This window comes from Zonotrichia albicollis, chromosome 36, assembly GCF_047830755.1.
Source record: "Zonotrichia albicollis isolate bZonAlb1 chromosome 36, bZonAlb1.hap1, whole genome shotgun sequence".
NCBI classification, from domain to species: Eukaryota; Metazoa; Chordata; class Aves; order Passeriformes; family Passerellidae; genus Zonotrichia; species Zonotrichia albicollis.
Window position 1 is genome coordinate 79,715 of NC_133854.1, and position 20,387 is coordinate 100,101.

General features: G+C 64.5%; 1 protein-coding gene across 1 annotated transcript in view; it reads left to right on the forward strand.

The window, feature by feature from the left end:
* Positions 1-823: 823 nt before the first annotated feature.
* The window catches only part of CHD3 (chromodomain helicase DNA binding protein 3), a gene marked incomplete at its 5' end in the record, with an annotated part of 48,955 nt that continues 29,391 nt past the window's right edge, over positions 824-20,387 (forward strand). Inside the window, 12 exon segments of the mRNA XM_074531415.1 lie at positions 824-959; positions 1,807-1,985; positions 4,024-4,254; positions 5,394-5,591; positions 6,610-6,824; positions 10,397-10,528; positions 11,389-11,488; positions 14,273-14,464; positions 15,371-15,571; positions 17,091-17,228; positions 18,364-18,485; positions 20,151-20,324. Coding sequence (XP_074387516.1) covers positions 824-959; positions 1,807-1,985; positions 4,024-4,254; positions 5,394-5,591; positions 6,610-6,824; positions 10,397-10,528; positions 11,389-11,488; positions 14,273-14,464; positions 15,371-15,571; positions 17,091-17,228; positions 18,364-18,485; positions 20,151-20,324 — 2,018 coding nt within the window.

Genomic DNA, 20,387 nt, shown 5'->3' on the forward strand with positions numbered 1-20,387 from the left:
GGGGGACACTAGGGATACTGGGGACACTGGGGATACTGGGGGCACTGGGGGTTACTGGGGGACACTGGGGACACTGGGGATACTGGGGGCACTGGGGTTATTGGGGGTTACTGGGAGCACTGGGGTACAGGGCAGGGAGCACTGGGGGATACTGGGGGACACTGGGGACACTGGGGACACTGGGGATACTGGGATACTGGGGGACACTGGGGGTACTGGGGATACTGGGGACACTGGGACACTGGGGATACTGGGGACACTGGGGACACTGAGGGTTACTGGGGGTACTGGGGACACTGGGGGTTACTGGGGACACTGGGGGATACTGGGACACTGGGGGTACTGGGGACACTGGGGATACTGGGGATACTGGGGGATACTGGGGATACTGGGGACACTGAGGACACTGGGATACTGGGGACACTGGGGGACACTGGGGGACACTGAGGGATACTGGGGCTACTGGGGACACTGGGGATACTGGGGGATACTGGGACAATGGGGATACTGGGGGCACTGGGGTTACTGGGGGCACTGGGGTTACTGGGGGTTACTGGGAGCACTGGGGGCACTGGGGACAGGGCAGGGGGCACTGGGAGCACTGGGGACACTGAGAGTGGGGACACCCAGCGATAGGGACACTGAGGATGGGCACGTGGGATGGGGCACTTGTCCATCTGTGTCCTGATGTCCCCCCTGTCCTCTGCTGTCCCCTGATGTCCCCCCTGTCCCCTCTGTCCCTGCTGTCCCCAATGTCCCCGCTATCCCCTGCTGTCCCCAATGTCCCCTCTGTCCCCAATGTCCCCGCTGTCCCCGTGCGCAGAGCGAGGACGCCGGCGAGGCCGAGGAGGACTCTGACGCCGAGAGCCCGGGGGTGCTGGGGGCCGCCCCCCGCCCCGACCCCGCCACGCGCCTCAAGAAGCTCAAACGGGGCCGCCCCGGCCGCAAGAAGAAGAAGGGTGAGTGTCCCAAGTGTCCCCAAGTGTCCCCAGGTGCCCCCTGATGTCCCCGTGTCCCCTCCTGCCCCCATCTCTCCTTGCAGCCCCGGCCCTGTGGGACGGACATGGTGCCTGTGCATGGTGAGACACCCCAGAGTGTCCCCAAGGTGTCACCGGGGGTGCCCGAGCCCCCACGGGTGTCCCCAAGGTGTCACCTGCCCTGTTCCCAGTTCCTCCATCCTGCTGTTCCCAGTGTCCCCATGTCCCCAGTTCCCCCAGTGTCCCCATTCTCCTGTTCCCAGTGTCCCCATGTCCCCAGTTCCCCCAGTGTCCCCAGTGTCCCCAGTGTCCCCATCGTCCCCATCCCCAGTGTCTCCATGTCCCCATCCTGTCCCCAGTGTCCCCATTGCCCCCCACATGCTCTGAGGGGACACAGTGGCTGCAGCGACAGCAGTGACAAAGGTGACAACAGTGACAGCAGTGACAAGGTGACAGCAGTGACAGGGTGACAGCAGTGACAGCCATGTCCCTGTCCCCATCCCCAGTGTCCCCATGTCCCCATCCCTGTCCCCAGAGCCCCCATTGCCCCCCACATGCTCTGAGGGGACACAGTGGCTGCAGTGACAGCAGTGACAAGGTGACAGCAGTGACAGAGTGACAGCAGTGACAGCCATGTCCCTGTCCCCATCCCCAGTGTCCCCATGTCCCCATCCCTGTCCCCAGTTCCCCCCACACCTTCTGAAGGGTGCAGTGACAGTGGTGACAAGGTAACAAAGGTGACAGCGGTGACAGCAGTGACCAGGTGACAGCAGTGACAGGGTGCCAGCAGTGCCAGGGTGCCAGCAGTGTCCCGTGTGTGTCCCCGCAGGGCCGGGCCCCGAGGAGGAGGGCGATGGCTACGAGACCGACCACCAGGATTACTGCGAGGTGTGCCAGCAGGGCGGGGAGATCATCCTGTGCGACACCTGCCCGCGCGCCTACCACCTGGTGTGCCTGGACCCCGAGCTGGACCGCGCGCCCGAGGGCCGCTGGAGCTGCCCCCACTGCGTGAGTGCCCGGCTGGGGGGGATTGGGGGGCACTGGGGGCAATGGGGGCACTGAGGGCAATGGGGGCACTGGGGGGGACCCCGAGCTGGACCGCGCGCCCGAGGGCCGCTGGAGCTGCCCCACTGCGTGAGTGCCGGGCTGGGGGGATTGGGGGGCAATGGGGGCACTGGGGGCATCCCGAGGGGCGCTGGAGCTGCCCCCACTGCGTGAGTGCCCTGCTGGGGGGTGTTGGGGGGCACTGGGGGGCACTGGGGGCATCCCGAGGGGTGCTGGAGCTGCCCCCACTGCGTGAGCGCCAGGCTGGGGGGCGATGGGGCAATGGGGGGCACTGGGGGCATCCCGAGGGCCGCTGGAGCTGCCCCCACTGCGTGAGCGCCGGGCTGGGGGGATTGGGGGGCACTGGGGGCACTGGGGGCACTGAGGGCATCCCGAGGGCCGCTGGAGCTGCCCCCACTGCGTGAGCACCGGGCTGGGGGGGATTGGGGGCACTGGGGGGCACTGGGGGCACTGGGGGGCACTGGGGGCAATGGGGGCAATGGGGGGCACTGGGGGCAATGGGGGGCTCTGGGGGGCAATGGGGGGCACTGGGGGCATCCTGAGGGGTGCTGGAGCTGCCCCCACTGCGTGAGCGCCAGGCTGGGGGGCGATGGGGGCACTGGGGGGCACTGGGGGCATCCCGAGGGCCGCTGGAGCTGCCCCCACTGCGTGAGCGCCGGGCTGGGGGCACTGGGGGGGATTGGGGGCACTGGGGGCATCCCGAGGGGCGCTGGAGCTGCCCCCACTGCGTGAGTGCCCTGCTGGGGGGCACTGGGGGGCACTGGGGGGCAATGGGGGGGACCCCGAGCTGGACCGCGCGCCCGAGGGCCGCTGGAGCTGCCCCACTGCGTGAGTGCCCTGCTGGGGGGGATTGGGGGCACTGGGGGGCATTGGGGGGCACTGGGGCTGCCCCCACTGCGTGAGCGCCGGGCTGGGGGGCACTGGGGGGCACTGGGGGCACTGGGGCATCCTGAGGGCCGCTGGAGCTGCCCCCACTGCGTGAGCGCCGGGCTGGGGGGGATTGGGGGCACTGGGGGGCAATGGGGGGCACTGAGGGGCAATGGGGGACACTGGGGGGCACTGGGGACACTGGGGGCAATGGGGGACACTGGGGGGCAATGGGGGCACTGGGGAGCAATGGGGGACACTGGGGGCACTGAGGGGCAATGGGGGACACTGAGGGGCAATGGTGGCACTGAGGGGCAATGGGGACACTGGGGGGCACTGGGGAGCAATGGGGGCACTGGGGAGCAGTGGGGGACACTGGGGGGCAATGGTGGCACTGAGGGGCAATGGGGGACACTGGGGGGCAATGGGGGGCACTGAGGGGCAATGGGGACACTGGGGGCACTGGGGAACACTGGGGGGCACTGGGGGACACTGGGGGGCCCTGGGGGCACTGGGGAGCAATGGGGGACACTGGGGGGCAATGGGGGCACTGGGGCAATGGGGGACACTGGGGGGCAATGGTGGCACTGAGGGGCAATGGGGGGCACTGGGGGGTAATGGGGGACACTGGGGGCACTGGGGAACACTGGGGGGCACTGGGGGACACTGGGGGGCCCTGGGGGCACTGGGGAGCAATGGGGGACACTGGGGGGCAATGGGGGGCACTGGGGCAATGGGGGACACTGGGGGGCAATGGTGGCACTGAGGGGCAATGGGGGGCACTGGGGGGCAATGGGGGACACTGGGGGCACTGGGGACACTGGGGGACACTGGGGGGCAATGGGGCAATGGGGGGCACTGGGGCATCCCGAGGGGTGCTGGAGCTGCCCCCACTGCATGAGCACGGGGGGATTGGGACAATGTTGGGGCTGTTTTGGGTCATTCCCTGTCAGTTTGGGGTCTCCAGGGCTGTTTTGGGGCCATTCCCTGGTAGTTTGGGGTCTCCAGGGGCTGTTTTGGGGTCATTCCCTGGCAGTTTGGGGTCTCCAGGGGCTGTTTTGGGGTTATTCCCTGGCAGTTTGGTGTCACCCCTCTGACCCCGATGTGTCCCCAGGAGAAGGAGGGCGTGCAGTGGGAGGCCAAGGAGGAGGAGGAGGAGGAGGAAGAGGAGGAGGAGGAGGGCGAGAAGGAGGAGGAGGACGATCACATGGAGTACTGCCGCGTGTGCAAGGACGGCGGCGAGCTGCTGTGCTGCGACGCCTGCGTGTCCTCGTACCACATCCACTGCCTGAACCCGCCGCTGCCCGAGGTCCCCAACGGCGAGTGGCTCTGTCCCCGCTGCACGGTATGGGGACATGGGGACACTGAGGGGACATTGGGGACACTGGGGACAGCAGGGACATTGGGGACATGGGGGCTGTGACACTGAACCCGCCGCTGCCCGAGGTCCCCAACGGGGAGTGGCTCTGTCCCCGCTGCACGGTGAGGGGACATGGGGACACTGAGGGGACACTGGGGACATTGGGGACACTGAGGACACTGGGGACAGCAGGGACATTGGGGCTGTGGTGTGCTCGTACCACATCCACTGCCTGAACCCGCCGCTGCCCGAGGTCCCCAACGGCGAGTGGCTCTGTCCCCGCTGCACGGTATGGGGACACTGAGGGGACACTGGGGACATGGGGACACTGGGGACATGGGGACATGGGGACACTGAGGGGACACTGGGGACATGGGGGCACTGAGGACATTGGGGACACTGAGGGGACACTGGGGACATGGGGACATCGGGGGTGTGACGGACATCGGGACATTGGGGACACTGTGGGGATGTGAGGACACTGGGGACACGGGAATGTATGGGGACATAGGGACATGGAAGGGTATGGCAGGATATGGGGACAATGAGGGACATAGGGGAATGTGGGGACATGGGGACACTGTGGGGACATTGAGGGGCATGGGGACACTGTGGGGACACTGAGGGCTCACAGGGACACACCAGTGTCCCCAGCAGTGTCCCCAGCAGTGTCCCCGCAGTGCCCGGTGCTCAAGGGCCGTGTCCAGAAGATCCTGTGGGGACACTGTGGGGGCATTGAGGGACATGGGGACACTGGGGGGGGACATGGGGACACTGAGGGCTCACAGGGGCAGTGTCCCCAGCAGTGTCCCCAGCAGTGTCCCCGTGTCCCCGCAGTGCCCGGTGCTCAAGGGCAGGGTACAGAATATCCTGTGGGGACACTGAGGGGGGACATGGGGACACTGAGGGCTCACAGGGACACACCAGTGTCCCCAGCAGTGTCCCCAGCAGTGTCCCCAGCAGTGTCCCCCTGTCCCCGCAGTGCCCGGTGCTCAAGGGCCGTGTCCAGAAGATCCTGTGGGGACACTGTGGGGTCATGGGGACATTGAGGGACATGGGGACACAGGGCTCACAGGGACAGTGTCCCCAGCAGTGTCCCCAGCAGTGTCCCCATGTCCCCGCAGTGCCCGGTGCTCAAGGGCCGTGTCCAGAAGATCCTCTACTGGCGCTGGGGGGAGCCCCCCGCCCCCGTGGCGGCCCCGGGAGCCCCCCAGGCCCAGGAGGGGCCCCCCCAGGCCCTGCAGGGCCGCTCGGAGCGAGAGTTCTTCGTCAAGTGGGTGGGGCTGTCCTACTGGCACTGCTCCTGGATCAAGGAGCTGCAGGTACGGCTCACCTGGGGCACCCCAAAATATGGGGGGGATACCCCAAAATATGGGGGAACACCTGGAAAACTGAGGGGGCTCAGCGTGGGTGGGGCTGTCCTACTGGCACTGCTCCTGGATCAAGGAGCTGCAGGTACGGCACACCTGGGGCACCCCAAAATATCGGGGGGACCCCAAAATATCGGGGGGATACCCCAAAATATGGGGGGGATACCCCAAAGTATGGGGGGGGCTCAGCACGGGTGGGGCTGTCCTACTGGCACTGCTCCTGGATCAAGGAGCTGCAGGTACGGCACACCTGGGGCACCCCAAAAACCTGGGGGGACCCCAAAATATCGGGGGGATACCCCAAAGTATGGGGGGGGCTCAGCACGGGTGGGGCTGTCCTACTGGCACTGCTCCTGGATCAAGGAGCTGCAGGTACGGCACACCTGGGGCGCCCCAAAATATCGGGGGGACCCCGAAAACCTGGAGGGATACCCCAAAATATGGGGCTGAACACCTGGAGGGGCTCAACTTTGAGGTGCTCCCCTCTAATTTTGGGGTGTTGTGTCTAATTTTGGGATGCTCCCCTTTAACTTTAGGGTGCCCCCTCTAACTTTAGGGTGCTCCTGCTAATTTTAGGGTGCTCCCTCTAATTTTGGGGTGATTCCCTTTAACTTTGGGGTGATTCTCTCTAACTTCAGGATTTTCCCCTCTAACTTTGGGATGGTCTGTCTAATTTCAGGGTGATTCCCTTTAACTTTGGGGTGATTCCCTTTAACTTTGGGGTGTCACCTCTACTTTGAGCTGTCCCACTTTAACTTTGGGGTGTCCCCTATAAATTTGGGATGTCCTGTCTAACTTTGGGATGTTCTGTCTGATTTCGGGATGATTCCCTTTAACTTGGAGGTGTTTCCCATAATTCTGGGGTGATTCCCTCTAACTTTGGGGTGTCCCCCTTTAACTTTGGGGTACCCTCTCTAACTTGGGGCATCCTCTCTAACTTTGGGGTGTCCCCTTTGATTTCGGGGTGCAGCTGGAGATCTTCCACCTGGTGATGTACCGCAACTACCAGCGCAAGAACGACATGGACGAGCCCCCTCCCCTGGACTACGGCTCCGGGGACGACGACCCCAAGAGCGAGAAACGGGGGGCAGGGGGGGACCCCCTCTTTGGGGGCATGGAGGAGCGCTTCTACCGCTACGGCATCAAGCCCGAGTGGATGACGGTGCACCGCATCATCAACCACAGGTGGGGACCTGAACCCCGAAATATCCCACCCAGGGCCCCCCAAATCCCACCCAGGGTACCCCAAATATCCCCTGGGGTGCTTCTACCGCTATGGGATCAAGCCCGAGTGGGTGACGGTGCACCGCATCATCAACCACAGGTGGGGACCTGGACCCCAAAATATCCACCCGGGGCACCCCAAAATATCCCATCCAGGGCCCCCCAAACCCCATCCAGGGTACCCCAAATATCCCCTGGGGCGCTTCTACCGCTATGGCATCAAGCCCGAGTGGGTGACGGTGCACCGCATCATCAACCACAGGTGGGGACCTGGACCCTGAAATATCCCACCCAGGGCCCCCCAAATCCCATCCAGGGTACCCCAGATCCCACCCAGGGTACCCCAAATCCCACCCAGGGTACCCCAAATCCCATCCAGGGCACCCCAGATATTCCCTGGGGCGCTTCTACCACTATGGGATCAAGCCCGAGTGGATGACGGTGCACTGCATCATCAACCACAGGTGGGGACCTGGACCCCAAAAAATACCCACCCAGGGCACCCCAAAATATCCATCCAGGGCACTCCAAGTATCACCCGGGGCACCCCTAAAATATCCCATCCAGGGCACCCCAAATATCACCTGGGGCACCCCAAAATATCCACCCAGGGCACCCCAAATATCACCTGGGGCACCCCCAAAATATCCCATCCAGGGCACCCCAAATCCCACCCAGGGCACCCCAAATCCCATCCAGGGCACCCCAAAATATCCCTCAGAGCACCCCAGATCCCACCCAGGGCCCCCCAAATGCCACCTGAGGCACCCCAAATCTCATCCAGAGCACCCCAAATCCCACCCAGGCCACCCCAAAATATCCATCCAATGCACCCCAAAATATCCCCCCAGGGCACCCCAAATCACCCTGAGGCACCCCAAATCCCCAGGGTGCAGCAGGGTGGCTGAGGGGAGTGGCCAAGGGCGGGTTTGGGGACATTGGTGACACCCGTGGGGACATTCCAGGCACCCCTGGGTTCCCCAAGGGCCCCCCCAGCACCCACTGGGTTGGTCGGGCGCTGTCCCCAGGTGTCCTGTGTGACACTGTCCCCAATGTCCCCTCCACGTGTCCCTGTCCCCAAGTGACCCTCTGTCCCCTCCTTGTGTCCCCACATCCTCTCCATGTCCTCACGTGACCCCGTGTCCTGTCTGTGTGTCCCTGTCCCCAGGTGACCCCGTGTCACCTCTGTGTCCCCAAGTGGCCTCATTTTCATTCCGTGTCCCCAGCTGTCCCTGTGTCCCCTGCACGTCCCCAGGTGACCCCATGTCCTGTCCACGTGTCCCCTCTGTGTCCCTTCCATGTCCCCAGGTGACCCCAGTGTCCCTGCTGACCCCTGGTGGCACTTGTGTCCCTTTCAGTCCCCTGCTGTCACCCACTCGCTGCTGGCAGTGACACTCCCTGCCGTGTCCCTCGGTGCTGCTGGCTGTTCCCGTGTCCCCAGGGGTGCCCAGTGTCACCCATGGGTGCCCTGTGCCCTTGGGGACATTCCGTTGTCCCCGTGGGTGTCCCCTGGGTGCCCATTGTCCCCCTGTTGTCCCCCATTGCCCTTGGGTGCCCTGGCTGTCCCTGCTGTCCCCATGCCAGGGGTGACACGGTGCCCTGGTGTCCCCATGGTGTCCCTGCTGTCCTCACGATGTCCCCGTGCCCCGGGTGATGTGGTGTCCCTGCTGTCCCTGTGCCTTGGGTGACACAGTGCCCTGGCTGTCCCCTCTGTCCCCATGGTGTCCCCACTGTCCCCACTGTCCCCATGTCCCGGGTGACACAGTGCCCTGGCTGTCCCCTCTGTCCCCACGGTGTCCCCGTGTCCCGGGTGACACAGTGCCCTGGCTGTGCCCATGCTGTCCCCTGGTGTCCCCGTGCCGCGGGTGACGCGGTGACGGATGCCCTGGCTGTCCCCCCACTGTCCCCACTGTCCCTGTGCTGCGGGTGACACGGTGACACGATGCCCTGGCTGTCCCTGCTCTGTCCCCATGGTGTCCCCGTGCCGCGGGTGACACGGTGCCCTGGCTGTCCCCGTGCTGTCCCCACGGTGTCCCCGTGCCGCGGGTGACACGGTGACGTGTGCCCTGGCTGTCCCCGTGCTGTCCCCATGGTGTTCCCGTGCCGCGGGTGACACGGTGACGCGGTGCCCTGGCTGTCCCTGCTCTGTCCCCATGGTGTCCCCGTGCCCTGGGTGACGCAGTGCCCTGGCTGTGCCCGTGCTGTCCCTGTGGTGTCCCCGTGCCGCGGGTGACATGGTGACGGGTGCCCTGGCTGTCCCTGCTCTGTCCCCATGGTGTTCCCACGCTGTCCCTGCTCTGTCCCCGTGCCGCGGGTGACACGGTGACACGATGCCCTGGCTGTCCCCCCGCTGTCCCCTCTGTCCCCGTGCCGCGGGTGACACGGTGACGGGTGCCCTGGCTGTCCCTGCTCTGTCCCCATGGTGTCCCCGTGCCGCGGGTGACACGATGCCCTGGCTGTCCCTGCTCTGTCCCCATGGTGTCCCCGTGCCGCGGGTGACACGATGCCCTGGCTGTCCCCATGCTGTCCCTGCTCTGTCCCCGTGCCGCGGGTGACGCGGTGCCCTGGCTGTCCCCATGCTGTCCCCATGGTGTCCCCGTGCCGCGGGTGACACGGTGACGCGTGCCCTGGCTGTCCCCGTGCTGTCCCCACGGTGTCCCCGTGCCACGGGTGACACGGTGACATGCCCTGGCTGTCCCCACGGTGTCCCCGTGCCCCGGGTGACATGGTGACGGGTGCCCTGGCTGTCCCTGCTCTGTCTCCACGGTGTCCCCATGCCCTGGGTGACACGGTGACGCGTGCCCTGGCTGTCCCCATGGTGTCCCCCCGCTGTCCCCTCTGTCCCTGTGCCGCGGGTGACACGGTGACGCGGTGCCCTGGCTGTCCCCCTGCTGTCCCCTCTGTCCCCGTGCCGCGGGTGACGCGGTGCCCTGGCTGTCCCCACGGTGTCCCCGTGTCCCGGGTGACACGGGTGACGCGGTGCCCTGGCTGTCCCTGCTCTGTCCCCACGGTGTCCCCGTGCCGTGGGTGACACGGTGACGCGGTGCCCTGGCTGTCCCCATGCTGTCCCTGCTCTGTCCCTGTGCCCCGGGTGACGCGGTGCCCTGGCTGTCCCCCTGCTGTCCCTGCTCTGTCCCCGTGCCCCGGGTGACACGGTGACGCGGTGCCCTGGCTGTCCCCACGGTGTCCCCACGGTGTCCCCCCGCTGTCCTGTCCCTGCTCTGTCCCCGTGCCGTGGGTGACACGGTGACGCGGTGCCCTGGCTGTCCCCACTGTCCCCGCGGTGTCCCCGTGCCCCGGGTGACACGATGACGCGGTGCCCTGGCTGTCCCCATGCTGTCCCCCCGCTGTCCCCGCGGTGTCCCCGTGCCCCGGGTGACACGGTGACGCGGTGCCCTGGCTGTCCCCGTGCTGTCCCCGTGCTGTCCCTGCTCTGTCCCCGTGCCGCGGGTGACACGGTGACGCGGTGCCCTGGCTGTCCCCATGGTGTCCCCGTGCCCCGGGTGACACGGTGACGCGTGCCCGTGGCGCAGCGTGGACCGCAAGGGGCAGTACCACTACCTGGTGAAGTGGCGGGACCTGCCCTACGACCAGGCCACCTGGGAGGAGGACGAGATGCCCATCCCCGACTACGACCTGCACAAGCTGGCCTACTGGAAACACCGGTGAGGGACACTGGGGGGACACTGGGGACACTGGGGGGACTCTGGGGACATCGAGGGGACATCGGGGTTACAGGGATGTGCCTGCTGGAAACACCGGTGAGGGACACTGGGGACAGTGGGGGGACATTGGGGACATCGGGGACAGTGGGGACATTGGGGGGACGTCGGGGGTACAGGGATGTGCCTGCTGGAAACACGGGTGAGGGACACTGGGGACACTGGGGGGACATTGGGGACACTGAGGGGACAGTGGGGACATTGGGGGTACAGGGATGTGCCTACTGGAAACACCGGTGAGGGACACTGGGGACACTGAGGACATTGGGGACAGTGGGGACATCGGGGGGACATTGGGGATATTGGGGGTACAGGGGTGTGCCTACTGGAAACACCAGTGAGGGGACATCAGGGACATTGGGGGGACATTGGGCACACTGGGGGGACATTGGGGACACCAGAGACATCAGGGTTACAGGGATGTGCCTACTGGAAACACCGGTGAGGGACACTGGGGGGACACTGGGGGGAGATTGGGGACACCAGGGACATCAGGGGGACTTCGGGGTTACAGGGGTGTGCCTACTGGAAACACCAGTGAGGGGACATCAGGAACATTGGGGGGACATTGGGGACATCGGGGACATCGGGGACATTGGGGGGACACTGCGGACACTCAGGGGACTCTGGGGACACTGAAGGGACATTGGGGACATTGGGGGTACAGGGATATGCATACTAGAAACACCCCAGTGAGGGGACACTGGGGACACTGGGAGGGACACTGGGGTTGCAGGGTGTCCCCTGATGTCCCCAATGTCCCCTGGTGTCCCCAATGTCCCCGTTGTCCCCGGTGTCCCCAGGGAGGTGTTCATGGGCGAGGACCCGGCCCAGCCGCGCCGTTACAAGAAGAAGAAGAAGGAGACGCCGGGGGAGGGACCCCCAGACTCGCCCACCAACGACGTGAGTGACCCCAAAAACTGGGGACATCCAAAGACTGGGCACCCCAAAAACTGGGCACCCCAAAAACTGGGCATCCCAAAAACTGGGGACACCAAACACTGGGGATCCCAAAAACTGGGCATCCCCAAAACTGGGCACCCCAAACACTGGGGATCCCAAAAACTGGGGACACCAAAAACTGGGGACACCAAAAACTGGGGATCCCAAAAACTGGGCATCCCCAAAACTGGGGATCCCAAAAACTGGGGACACCAAAAACTGGGGATCCCAAAAACTGGGGATCCCAAAAACTGGGGATCCCAAAAACTGGGGATCTCAAAAACTGGGGATCCCAAAAACTGGGCATCCCCAAAAACTGGGGATCCCAAAAACTGGGGACACCAAAAACTGGGGATCCCAAAAACTGGGCATCCCCAAAAACTGGGCACCCCCAACACTGGGCATCCCAAAAACTGGGCACTCCAAAAACTGAGGATCCCAAAGACTGAGCACCCCAAAAACTGGGCATCCCAAAAACTGGGCACCCCAAAACTGGGGATCCCAAAAACTGGGCACTCCAAAAACTGAGGATCCCAAAGACTGAGCACCCCAAAAACTGGGCATCCCAAAAACTGGGCACCCCAAAACTGTGGATCCCAAAAACTGGAGACCGCAAAACTGGGGATCCCAAAAATTGGGCACCTCAAAAATTTGGCACCCCAAAAACTGGGGATCCCAAAAACTGGGGACACCAAAAACTGGGCATTCCCAAAAAGTGGGGGAGCCTTTGGGGACATTCCTGGACACCTGAGCACCCCAAACCCGGTTCCTGTGAGCCCACCTGCGCCCTGTGACCCCTCCATCCCCACGGGCTGTCTGTGGTGGCGTGTCCCCCCGGTAACAGCCGTGTCCCCCCAAACCCGGTGACAGCCGTGTCCCCCCAAACCCAGTCCCTGTGTCCCCTCCATCCCCACGGGGTGTCTGTGGTGCCGTGTCCCCCCATGTGACAGCCGTGTCCCCCGGTGACAGCCGTGTCCCCCCAAACCCGGTTCCTGTGTCCCCTCCATCCCCACGGGCTGTCTGTAGTGCCGTGTCCCCCCGGTGACGGCCGTGTCCCCCCAAACCCGGTGACAGCCGTGTCCCCCCAAACCCGGTTCTGTGACACACTTGAGCCCACCAGAGCCCTGTGTCACCTCCATCCCCATGGGGTGTCTGTGGTGGCGTGTGCCCCCCAAACCCAGTTCCTGTGACCCCTCCAGCCATGTTTGGGCTGTCTGTGGTCCTGTGTCCCCTCCATCCCCACGGGGTGTCTGTGGTGCCGTGTCCCCCCGTGACGGCCGTGTCCCCCCAAACCCAGTTCCCCTGATCCCTGTGACCCCTCCAGCCATGTTTGGGCTGTGTGTGGTGGTGCCGTGTCCCCCGGTGACAGCCATGCCGTGTCCCCCGGTGACAGCCATGTCCCCCCAAACCCGGTTCCTGTGTCCCCTCCATCCCCATAACGTGTCCCCCCGGTGACAGCCGTGTCCCCCCAAACCTGGTTCCCCTGATCCCATGTGCTCTCTGTGGTGCCGTGTCCCCCCGGTGACAGCCGTGTCCCCCCAAACCCGGTTCCCCTGATCCCATGTGCTCTCTGTGGTGCCGTGTCCCCCCGGTGACAGCCGTGTCCCCCCAAACCCGGTTCCTGTGATCCCTGTGACCCCTCCAGCCATGTTTGGGCTGTCTGTGGTGCCGTGTCCCCTCCATCCCCATGGCGTGTCCCCCCAAACCCGGTTCCTGTGTCACCTCCATCCCCACGGCCTCTCTGTGGTGCCGTGTCCCCCGGTGACAGCCGTGTCCCCCCAAACCCGGTTCCCCTGATCCCGTGTGCTCTCTGTGGTGCCGTGTCCCCCCGGTGACAGCCGTGTCCCCCCAAACCCGGTGACAGCCATGTCCCCTCCATCCCCATGGGCTGTCTGTGGTGCCGTGTCCCCCGGTGACAGCCGTGTCCCCCCAAACCCGGTTCCCCTGATCCCGTGTGCTCTCTGTGGTGCCGTGTCCCCCCGGTGACAGCCGTGTCCCCCCAAACCCGGTGACAGCCATGTCCCCTCCATCCCCATGGGCTGTCTGTGGTGCCGTGTCCCCCGGTGACAGCCGTGTCCCCCCGGTGACAGCCGTGTCCCCCCAAACCCGGTTCCTGTGTCCCCTCCATCCCCACGGGGTGTCTGTAGTGCCATGTCCCCCGGTGACGGCCGTGTCCCCCCAAACCCGGTTCCCCTGATCCCATGGGTTGTCTGTGGTGCCGTGTCCCCCGGTGACGGCCGTGTCCCCCCAAACCCGGTTCCCCTGATCCCATGGCCTCTCTCTGGTGCCGTGTCCCCCTGGTGACGGCCGTGTCCCCCCAAACCCGGTTCCCCTGATCCCATGGGCTCTCTCTGGTGCCATGTCCCCCCGTGTGACGGCCGTGTCCCCCCAAACCTGGTTCCTGTATCCCCTCCATCCCCATGGGCTGTCTGTGGTGCCATGTTCCCTCCATCCCCATAACGTGTCCCCCTGGTGACAGCCGTGTCCCCCCAAACCCGATTCCTGTGTCCCCTCCATCCCCACGGGCTGTCTGTGGTGCCGTGTCCCCTCCATCCCCATGCCGTGTCCCCCGGTGACAGCCGTGTCCCCCCAAACCCGGTTCCCCTGATCCCGTGTGCTCTCTCTGGTGCCGTGTCCCCCCAAACCCGGTTCCTGTGTCCCCTCCATCCCCACGGGCTGTCTGTGGTGCCGTGTCCCCTCCATCCCCATGGCGTGTCCCCCCGTGTGACGGCCGTGTCCCCGCAGCCCACGGTGAAGTACGAGACGCAGCCGCGCTTCATCACGGCCACGGGCGGCACGCTGCACCTGTACCAGCTGGAGGGGCTCAACTGGCTGCGCTTCTCGTGGGCGCAGAGCACCGACACCATCCTGGCCGACGAGATGGGGCTGGGCAAGACCATCCAGACCATCGTCTTCCTCTACTCGCTCTACAAGGAGGTGAGGGCACCCGTGTGGGGCATCCACGTGGGGCTGGGGGCACCCATGTGGGGCTGGGGGCACCCACAAGGTCACTGGGGTCATCCATGTGGGCCTGGGGCACCTGTGGGGCACCTGTGTGGGGCTGGGGGCATCCATGTGGGGCTGGGGCACCTGTGGGGCACCTGTGTGGGGCTGGGGGCGTCCACGTGGGGCTGGGGCACCTGCGGGGCACCCGTGTGGGGCTGGGGGCATCTATGTGGGGCACCTGTGTGGGGCTGAGGGCACCTGCGGGGCACCTGTGTGGGGCTGGGGGCACCCATGTGGGGCTGGGGCACCTGTGGGGCACCCGTGTGGGGCTGGGGCACCTGTGAGGGCACCTGTGTGGGGCTGGGGGCATCCACGTGGGTCTGAGAGCACCCACATGGTCACTGGGGGCATCCATGTGTGCCTGGGGTCACTCATGTGGTCACTGGGGTCACCCACGTGGGACTGGGGCACCTGCAGGGCACCTGTGTGGTCACTGGGGTCACCCACATGGGTCTGAGGGCACCCATGTGGGGCTGGGGTCACTCAGGTGGGCCTGGGGGCACCTGCAGGGCACCTGTGTGGCACCTGAGTGAGGCTGGGGTCACTCACATGGTCACTCAGGTCACTCATGTGGTCACTGGGGTCACCCATGTGGTCACTCAGGTCACTCATGTGGTCACTGGGGTCACCCACATGGTCACTCAGGTCACGCATGTGGGCTTGGGGACACCTGTGGCCCCCTCCGAGGTCCCCCAGGGCCACCCCCAGGACCCATCCCTGTGTCCCCATGGTGTGACACAGTGTCCCCAGGCTGTCCCCATGTCCCCTGTCCCCATGGTGTGACACAGTGTCCCCAGGCTGTCCCCTGTCCCCATGGTGTGACACAGTGTCCCCCAGGGCCACACCAAGGGCCCGTTCCTCGTCAGTGCCCCGCTCTCCACCATCATCAACTGGGAGCGCGAGTTCCAGATGTGGGCCCCGGCGTTCTACGTGGTCACCTACACGGGGGACAAGGACAGCCGGGCCATCATCCGCGAGAACGAGTTCTCCTTCGACGACAACGCCATGAAGGGCGGCAAGAAGGCCTTCAAGATGAAGGTGGGGCCCAGGGACACCTGGGGTGGCACCTGCGGTGGCACCTGGGGTGGCACATGGACACCTGGGGTGGCACCTGGGGGACAATGGGGTGGTACATGGACACTTCAAGATGAAGGTGGGGACACCTGCGGTGGCACCTGGGGTGGCACATGGACACCTGGGGTGGCACCTGGGGGACAGTGGGGTGGCACATGGACACTTGGAGGTGGCACCTCGACACCTGGGGGTGGCACCTGGACAGCTGGGGGACATCTAGGGTGGCACATGGACACCTGGGAGTGGCACCTGGGGAACAGGGAGTGGCACCTGGACAGTTGGGGACAGATGGAGGTGGCAGTTGCACACCTGGGGGACAGCGGGGTGGTACATGGACACTTGGAGGTGGCACCTCGACACCTGGGGGTGGCATTTGGACAGCTGGGGGGTGGCACATGGATGGCTGTGGGACATCTGGACAGCTGGGGGACAGCAGGGTGGCACCTGGACACATGGGAGTGGCACCTGGGGGACAGTGGGGTGGCACATGGACACCTGGGAGTGGCACCTGGGGAACAGGGAGTGGCACCTGGACAGTTGGGGACAGATGGAGGTGGCATTTGCACACCTGGGGGTGGCACCTGGGGGACAATGGGGTGGTACATGGACACTTGGAGGTGGCACCTGGACACCTGGGGGTGGCATTTGGACATCTGGGGGATGGCTGTGGGACATCTGGACAGCTGGGGGACAGCAGGGTGGCACATGGACACCTGGGGTGGCACCTGGGGGACAGTGGGGTGGTACATGGACACTTGGAGGTGGCACCTGGACACCTGGGGGTGGCATTTGCACACCTGGGGGTGGCCCTTGGACAGCTGGGGGACATCTGGGGTGGCACTTGGACAGCTGAGGGTGGCACCTGGGGGACAGTGGGGTGGTACGTGGACACTTCAAGATGGAGGTGGGGCCTGGGGACACCTGGGACACCTGGGGTGGCACCTGGGGTGGCACATGGACAGCTGGGGGACAGCGAGGTGGCATCTGGACAGCTGGGGGTGGCACCTGGGGGACAATGGGGTGGTACATGGACACTTCAAGATGAAGGTGGGGCCTGGGGACACCTGGGATGGCACCTGGGGGTGGCCCTTGGACAGCTGGGGGACACTTGGGAGTGGCACATGGACAGCTGGGGGACATCTAGGGATGGCACCTGGATACTTGGGTCACCTTGGGGTTCTGGGTGGGATTTGGGGGGTTCTGGGTGTGCTGTTTGCTGTTTTGGGGTTCTGGCTGTGCTGTTTCCATGTTTGGGGTTCTGGCTGTGCTGTTCCCACATTTTGGGGTTCTGGGTGTGCTGTTTCCGTGTTTTGGGGTTCTGGGTGTGCTGTTTGCTGTTTTGGGGCTCTGGGTGTGCTGTTTCCATATTTCGGGGTTCTGGGTGTGCTGTTTCCATGTTTTGGGGTTCTGGGTGGGGTTTGGGGGGTTCTGGCTGTGCTCTTTCCACGTTCTGGCCCCCCCTGAGCCGGTGCCGTGCCCGCAGCGCGAGGCCCAGGTGAAGTTCCACGTCCTGCTCACGTCCTACGAGCTCATCACCATCGACCAGGCGGCGCTGGGCTCCATCCGCTGGGCCTGCCTGGTGGTGGACGAGGCCCACCGGCTCAAGAACAACCAGTCCAAGGTGGGGGGCACCCCAAAAACCATCCACGGGGCTGGGGGCACCCCAAAACCTGGGCATGGGACCCCAAAACCCCAAGGTGTGGGTGCAGGGTTTTTGGGCTCCTGCCTGGTGGTGGACGAGGCCCACCGGCTCAAGAACAACCAGTCCAAGGTGGGGGGCACCCCAAAAACCTAGGGATGGGGCTGGGGGCACCCCAAAAGTGTCCCTGGGGCTGGGGGCACCCCAAAACCTGGGTATGGGACCCCAAAACCCCAAGGTGTGGGTGCAGGGTTTTTGGGCACCTGCCTGGTGATGGACGAGGCCCAACAGCTCAAGAACAACCAGTCCAAGGTGGGGGGCACCCCAAAAACCATCCATGGGGCTGGGGGCACCCCAAAAGTGTCCCTGGGGCTGGGGACACCCCAAAACCTGGGCATGGGGCTGGGGAGCACCCCAGAAACTGTCCCTGGGGCTGGGGGCACCCCAAAAACCAGGGATCCCTGATTCCAGGGTCTGAGGGTGCCCCAGGTGGGTGTCAGGGGTGCCCAGGTGTGTTTGGGGTGTCTGAGGGGGTGCCCAGGTATATTTTGGGGTGCCCAGGTGTGTTTTGGGGTACCCCAGGTACATTTTGGGGTACCCCAGGTGTATTTTGGGGTGTCTGAGCCGTGTCCCTGCAGTTTTTCCGGAGGATCAGGGGTGCCCAGGTGTGTTTTGGGGTACCCCAGGTGTATTTTGGGGTGTCTGAGCCGTGTCCCTGCAGTTTTTTCCGGGGGATCAGGGGGTGCCCAGGTGTATTTTGGGGTACCCCAGGTGTATTTTGGGGTGCCCCAGGTGTATTTTGGGGTGTCTGAGCCGTGTCCCCGCAGTTTTTCCGGGGGATCAGGGGGTGCCCAGGTGTATTTTGGGGTACCCCAGGTATATTTTGGGGTGTCTGAGCCGTGTCCCCACAGTTTTTCCGGGGGATCAGGGGTGCCCAGGTGTATTTTGGGGTACCCCAGGTGTATTTTGGGGTGCCCAGGTGTGTTTTGGGTACCCCAGGTGTATTTTGGGGTGTCTGAGCCGTGTCCCCACAGTTTTTCCGGGGGATCAGGGGTGCCCAGGTACATTTTGGGGTACCCCAGATATATTTTGGGGTGTCTGAGCCGTGTCCCCGCAGTTTTTCCGGGTGCTGAACGGGTACAAGATCGAGCACAAGCTGCTGCTGACGGGGACCCCGCTGCAGAACAACCTGGAGGAGCTGTTCCACCTGCTCAACTTCCTGACGCCCGAGAGGTTCAAGTGAGTCACCTGTGTGTCACCTGTGTGTCACCTGTGTGTCACCTGTGTGTCACCCCCTGTGTCACCTGTGCCACCCCCTGTGCCACCTGTGTGTCACCTGTGTGTCACCTGTGTGTCACCTGTGCCACCTGTGCCACCTGTGTGTCACCTGTCCCATCTGTGTGTCACCTCTGTGTCACCTGTGTGTCACCCCCTGTGCCACCTGTATGTCACCTGTGTGTCACCTGTGCCACCCCCTGTGTCACCTGTGTGTCACCTGTGTGTCACCTCCTGTGTCCCCTCCATGTCCCTCTGTCCCCCTGTCCCCAGTAACCTGGAGGGCTTCCTGTGTCCCCTCCATGTCCCCGTGTCCCTCTGTGCCTATGTCCCCAGTAACCTGGAGGTGTTCCTGTGTCCCCTCCATGTCCCCGTGTCCCCACACTGACTCTGTCCCCCTGTCCCCCTGTCTCCAGTAACCTGGAGGGCTTCCTGGAGGAGTTTGCTGACATCTCCAAGGAACCAGAGCAGTGTTCCTGTGTCCCCTCCATGTCCCTGTGTCCCCATGTCCCCACACTGACCCTGTCCCCCTGTCCCCAGTAACCAGAGCAGTGTTCCTGTGTCCCTCCATGTCCCCATGTCCCCACACTGACCCTGTCCCCATGTCCCCATGGTGACTCTGTCCCCGTGTCCCCTCTGTCCCCAGTAACCTGGAGGTGTCCCTGTGTCCCCTCCATGTCCCCATGTCCCCACACTGACCCTGTCCCCCTGTCCCCAGTAACCTGGAGGGGTTCCTGGAGGAGTTTGCCGACATCTCCAAGGAGGACCAGAGCAGTGTTCCTGTGTCCCCTCCATGTCCCTGTGTCCCCACACTGACCCTGTCCCCATGTCCCCACACTGACCCTGTCCCCATGTCCCCACACTGACCCTGTCCCCCTGTCCCCAGTAACCTGGAGGGGTTCCTGTGTCCCCTCCATGTCCCCACACTGACCCTGTCCCCGTGTCCCCATGTCCCCAGTAACCTGGAGGGCTTCCTGGAGGAGTTTGCTGACATCTCCAAGGAACCAGAGCAGTGTTCCTGTGTCCCCTCCATGTCCCTGTGTCCCCATGTCCCCACACTGACTCTGTCCCCGTGTCCCCCTGTCCCCAGTAACCTGGAGGGGTTCCTGGAGGAGTTTGCCGACATCTCCAAGGAGGACCAGAGCAGTGTTCCTGTGTCCCCTCCATGTCCCTGTGTCCCCACACTGACCCTGTCCCTGTGTCCCCTGTGTCCCCAGTAACCTGGAGGGGTTCCTGTGTCCCCTCCATGTCCCCATGGTGACTCTGTCCCCGTGTCCCCCCTGTCCCCAGTAACCTGGAGGGGTTCCTGGAGGAGTTTGCCGACATCTCCAAGGAACCAGAGCAGTGTTCCTGTGTCCCCTCCATGTCCCCATGTCCCCACACTGACCCTGTCCCTGTGTCCCCTGTGTCCCCAGTAACCTGGAGGTGTTCCTGTGTCCCCTCCATGTCCCTGTGTCCCCACACTGACCCTGTCCCCCTGTCCCCATGTCCCCAGTAACCTGGAGGGGTTCCTGGAGGAGTTTGCCGACATCTCCAAGGAACCAGAGCAGTGTTCCTGTGTCCCCTCCATGTCCCATCGTGTCCCCATGTCCCCACGCTGACCCTGTCCCCATGTCCCCCTGTCCCCAGTAACCTGGAGGGGTTCCTGGAGGAGTTTGCCGACATCTCCAAGGAGGACCAGATCAAGAAGCTCCACGACCTGCTGGGCCCCCACATGCTGCGGCGCCTCAAGGCCGACGTCTTCAAGAACATGCCGGCCAAGACGGAGCTGATCGTGCGCGTGGAGCTGAGCCCCATGCAGAAGTGAGCCCCCGCTGTCCCCTGCCCCGGGCGCCGTGCCCGGCCCTGGCAGTGCCACCGCGGTGT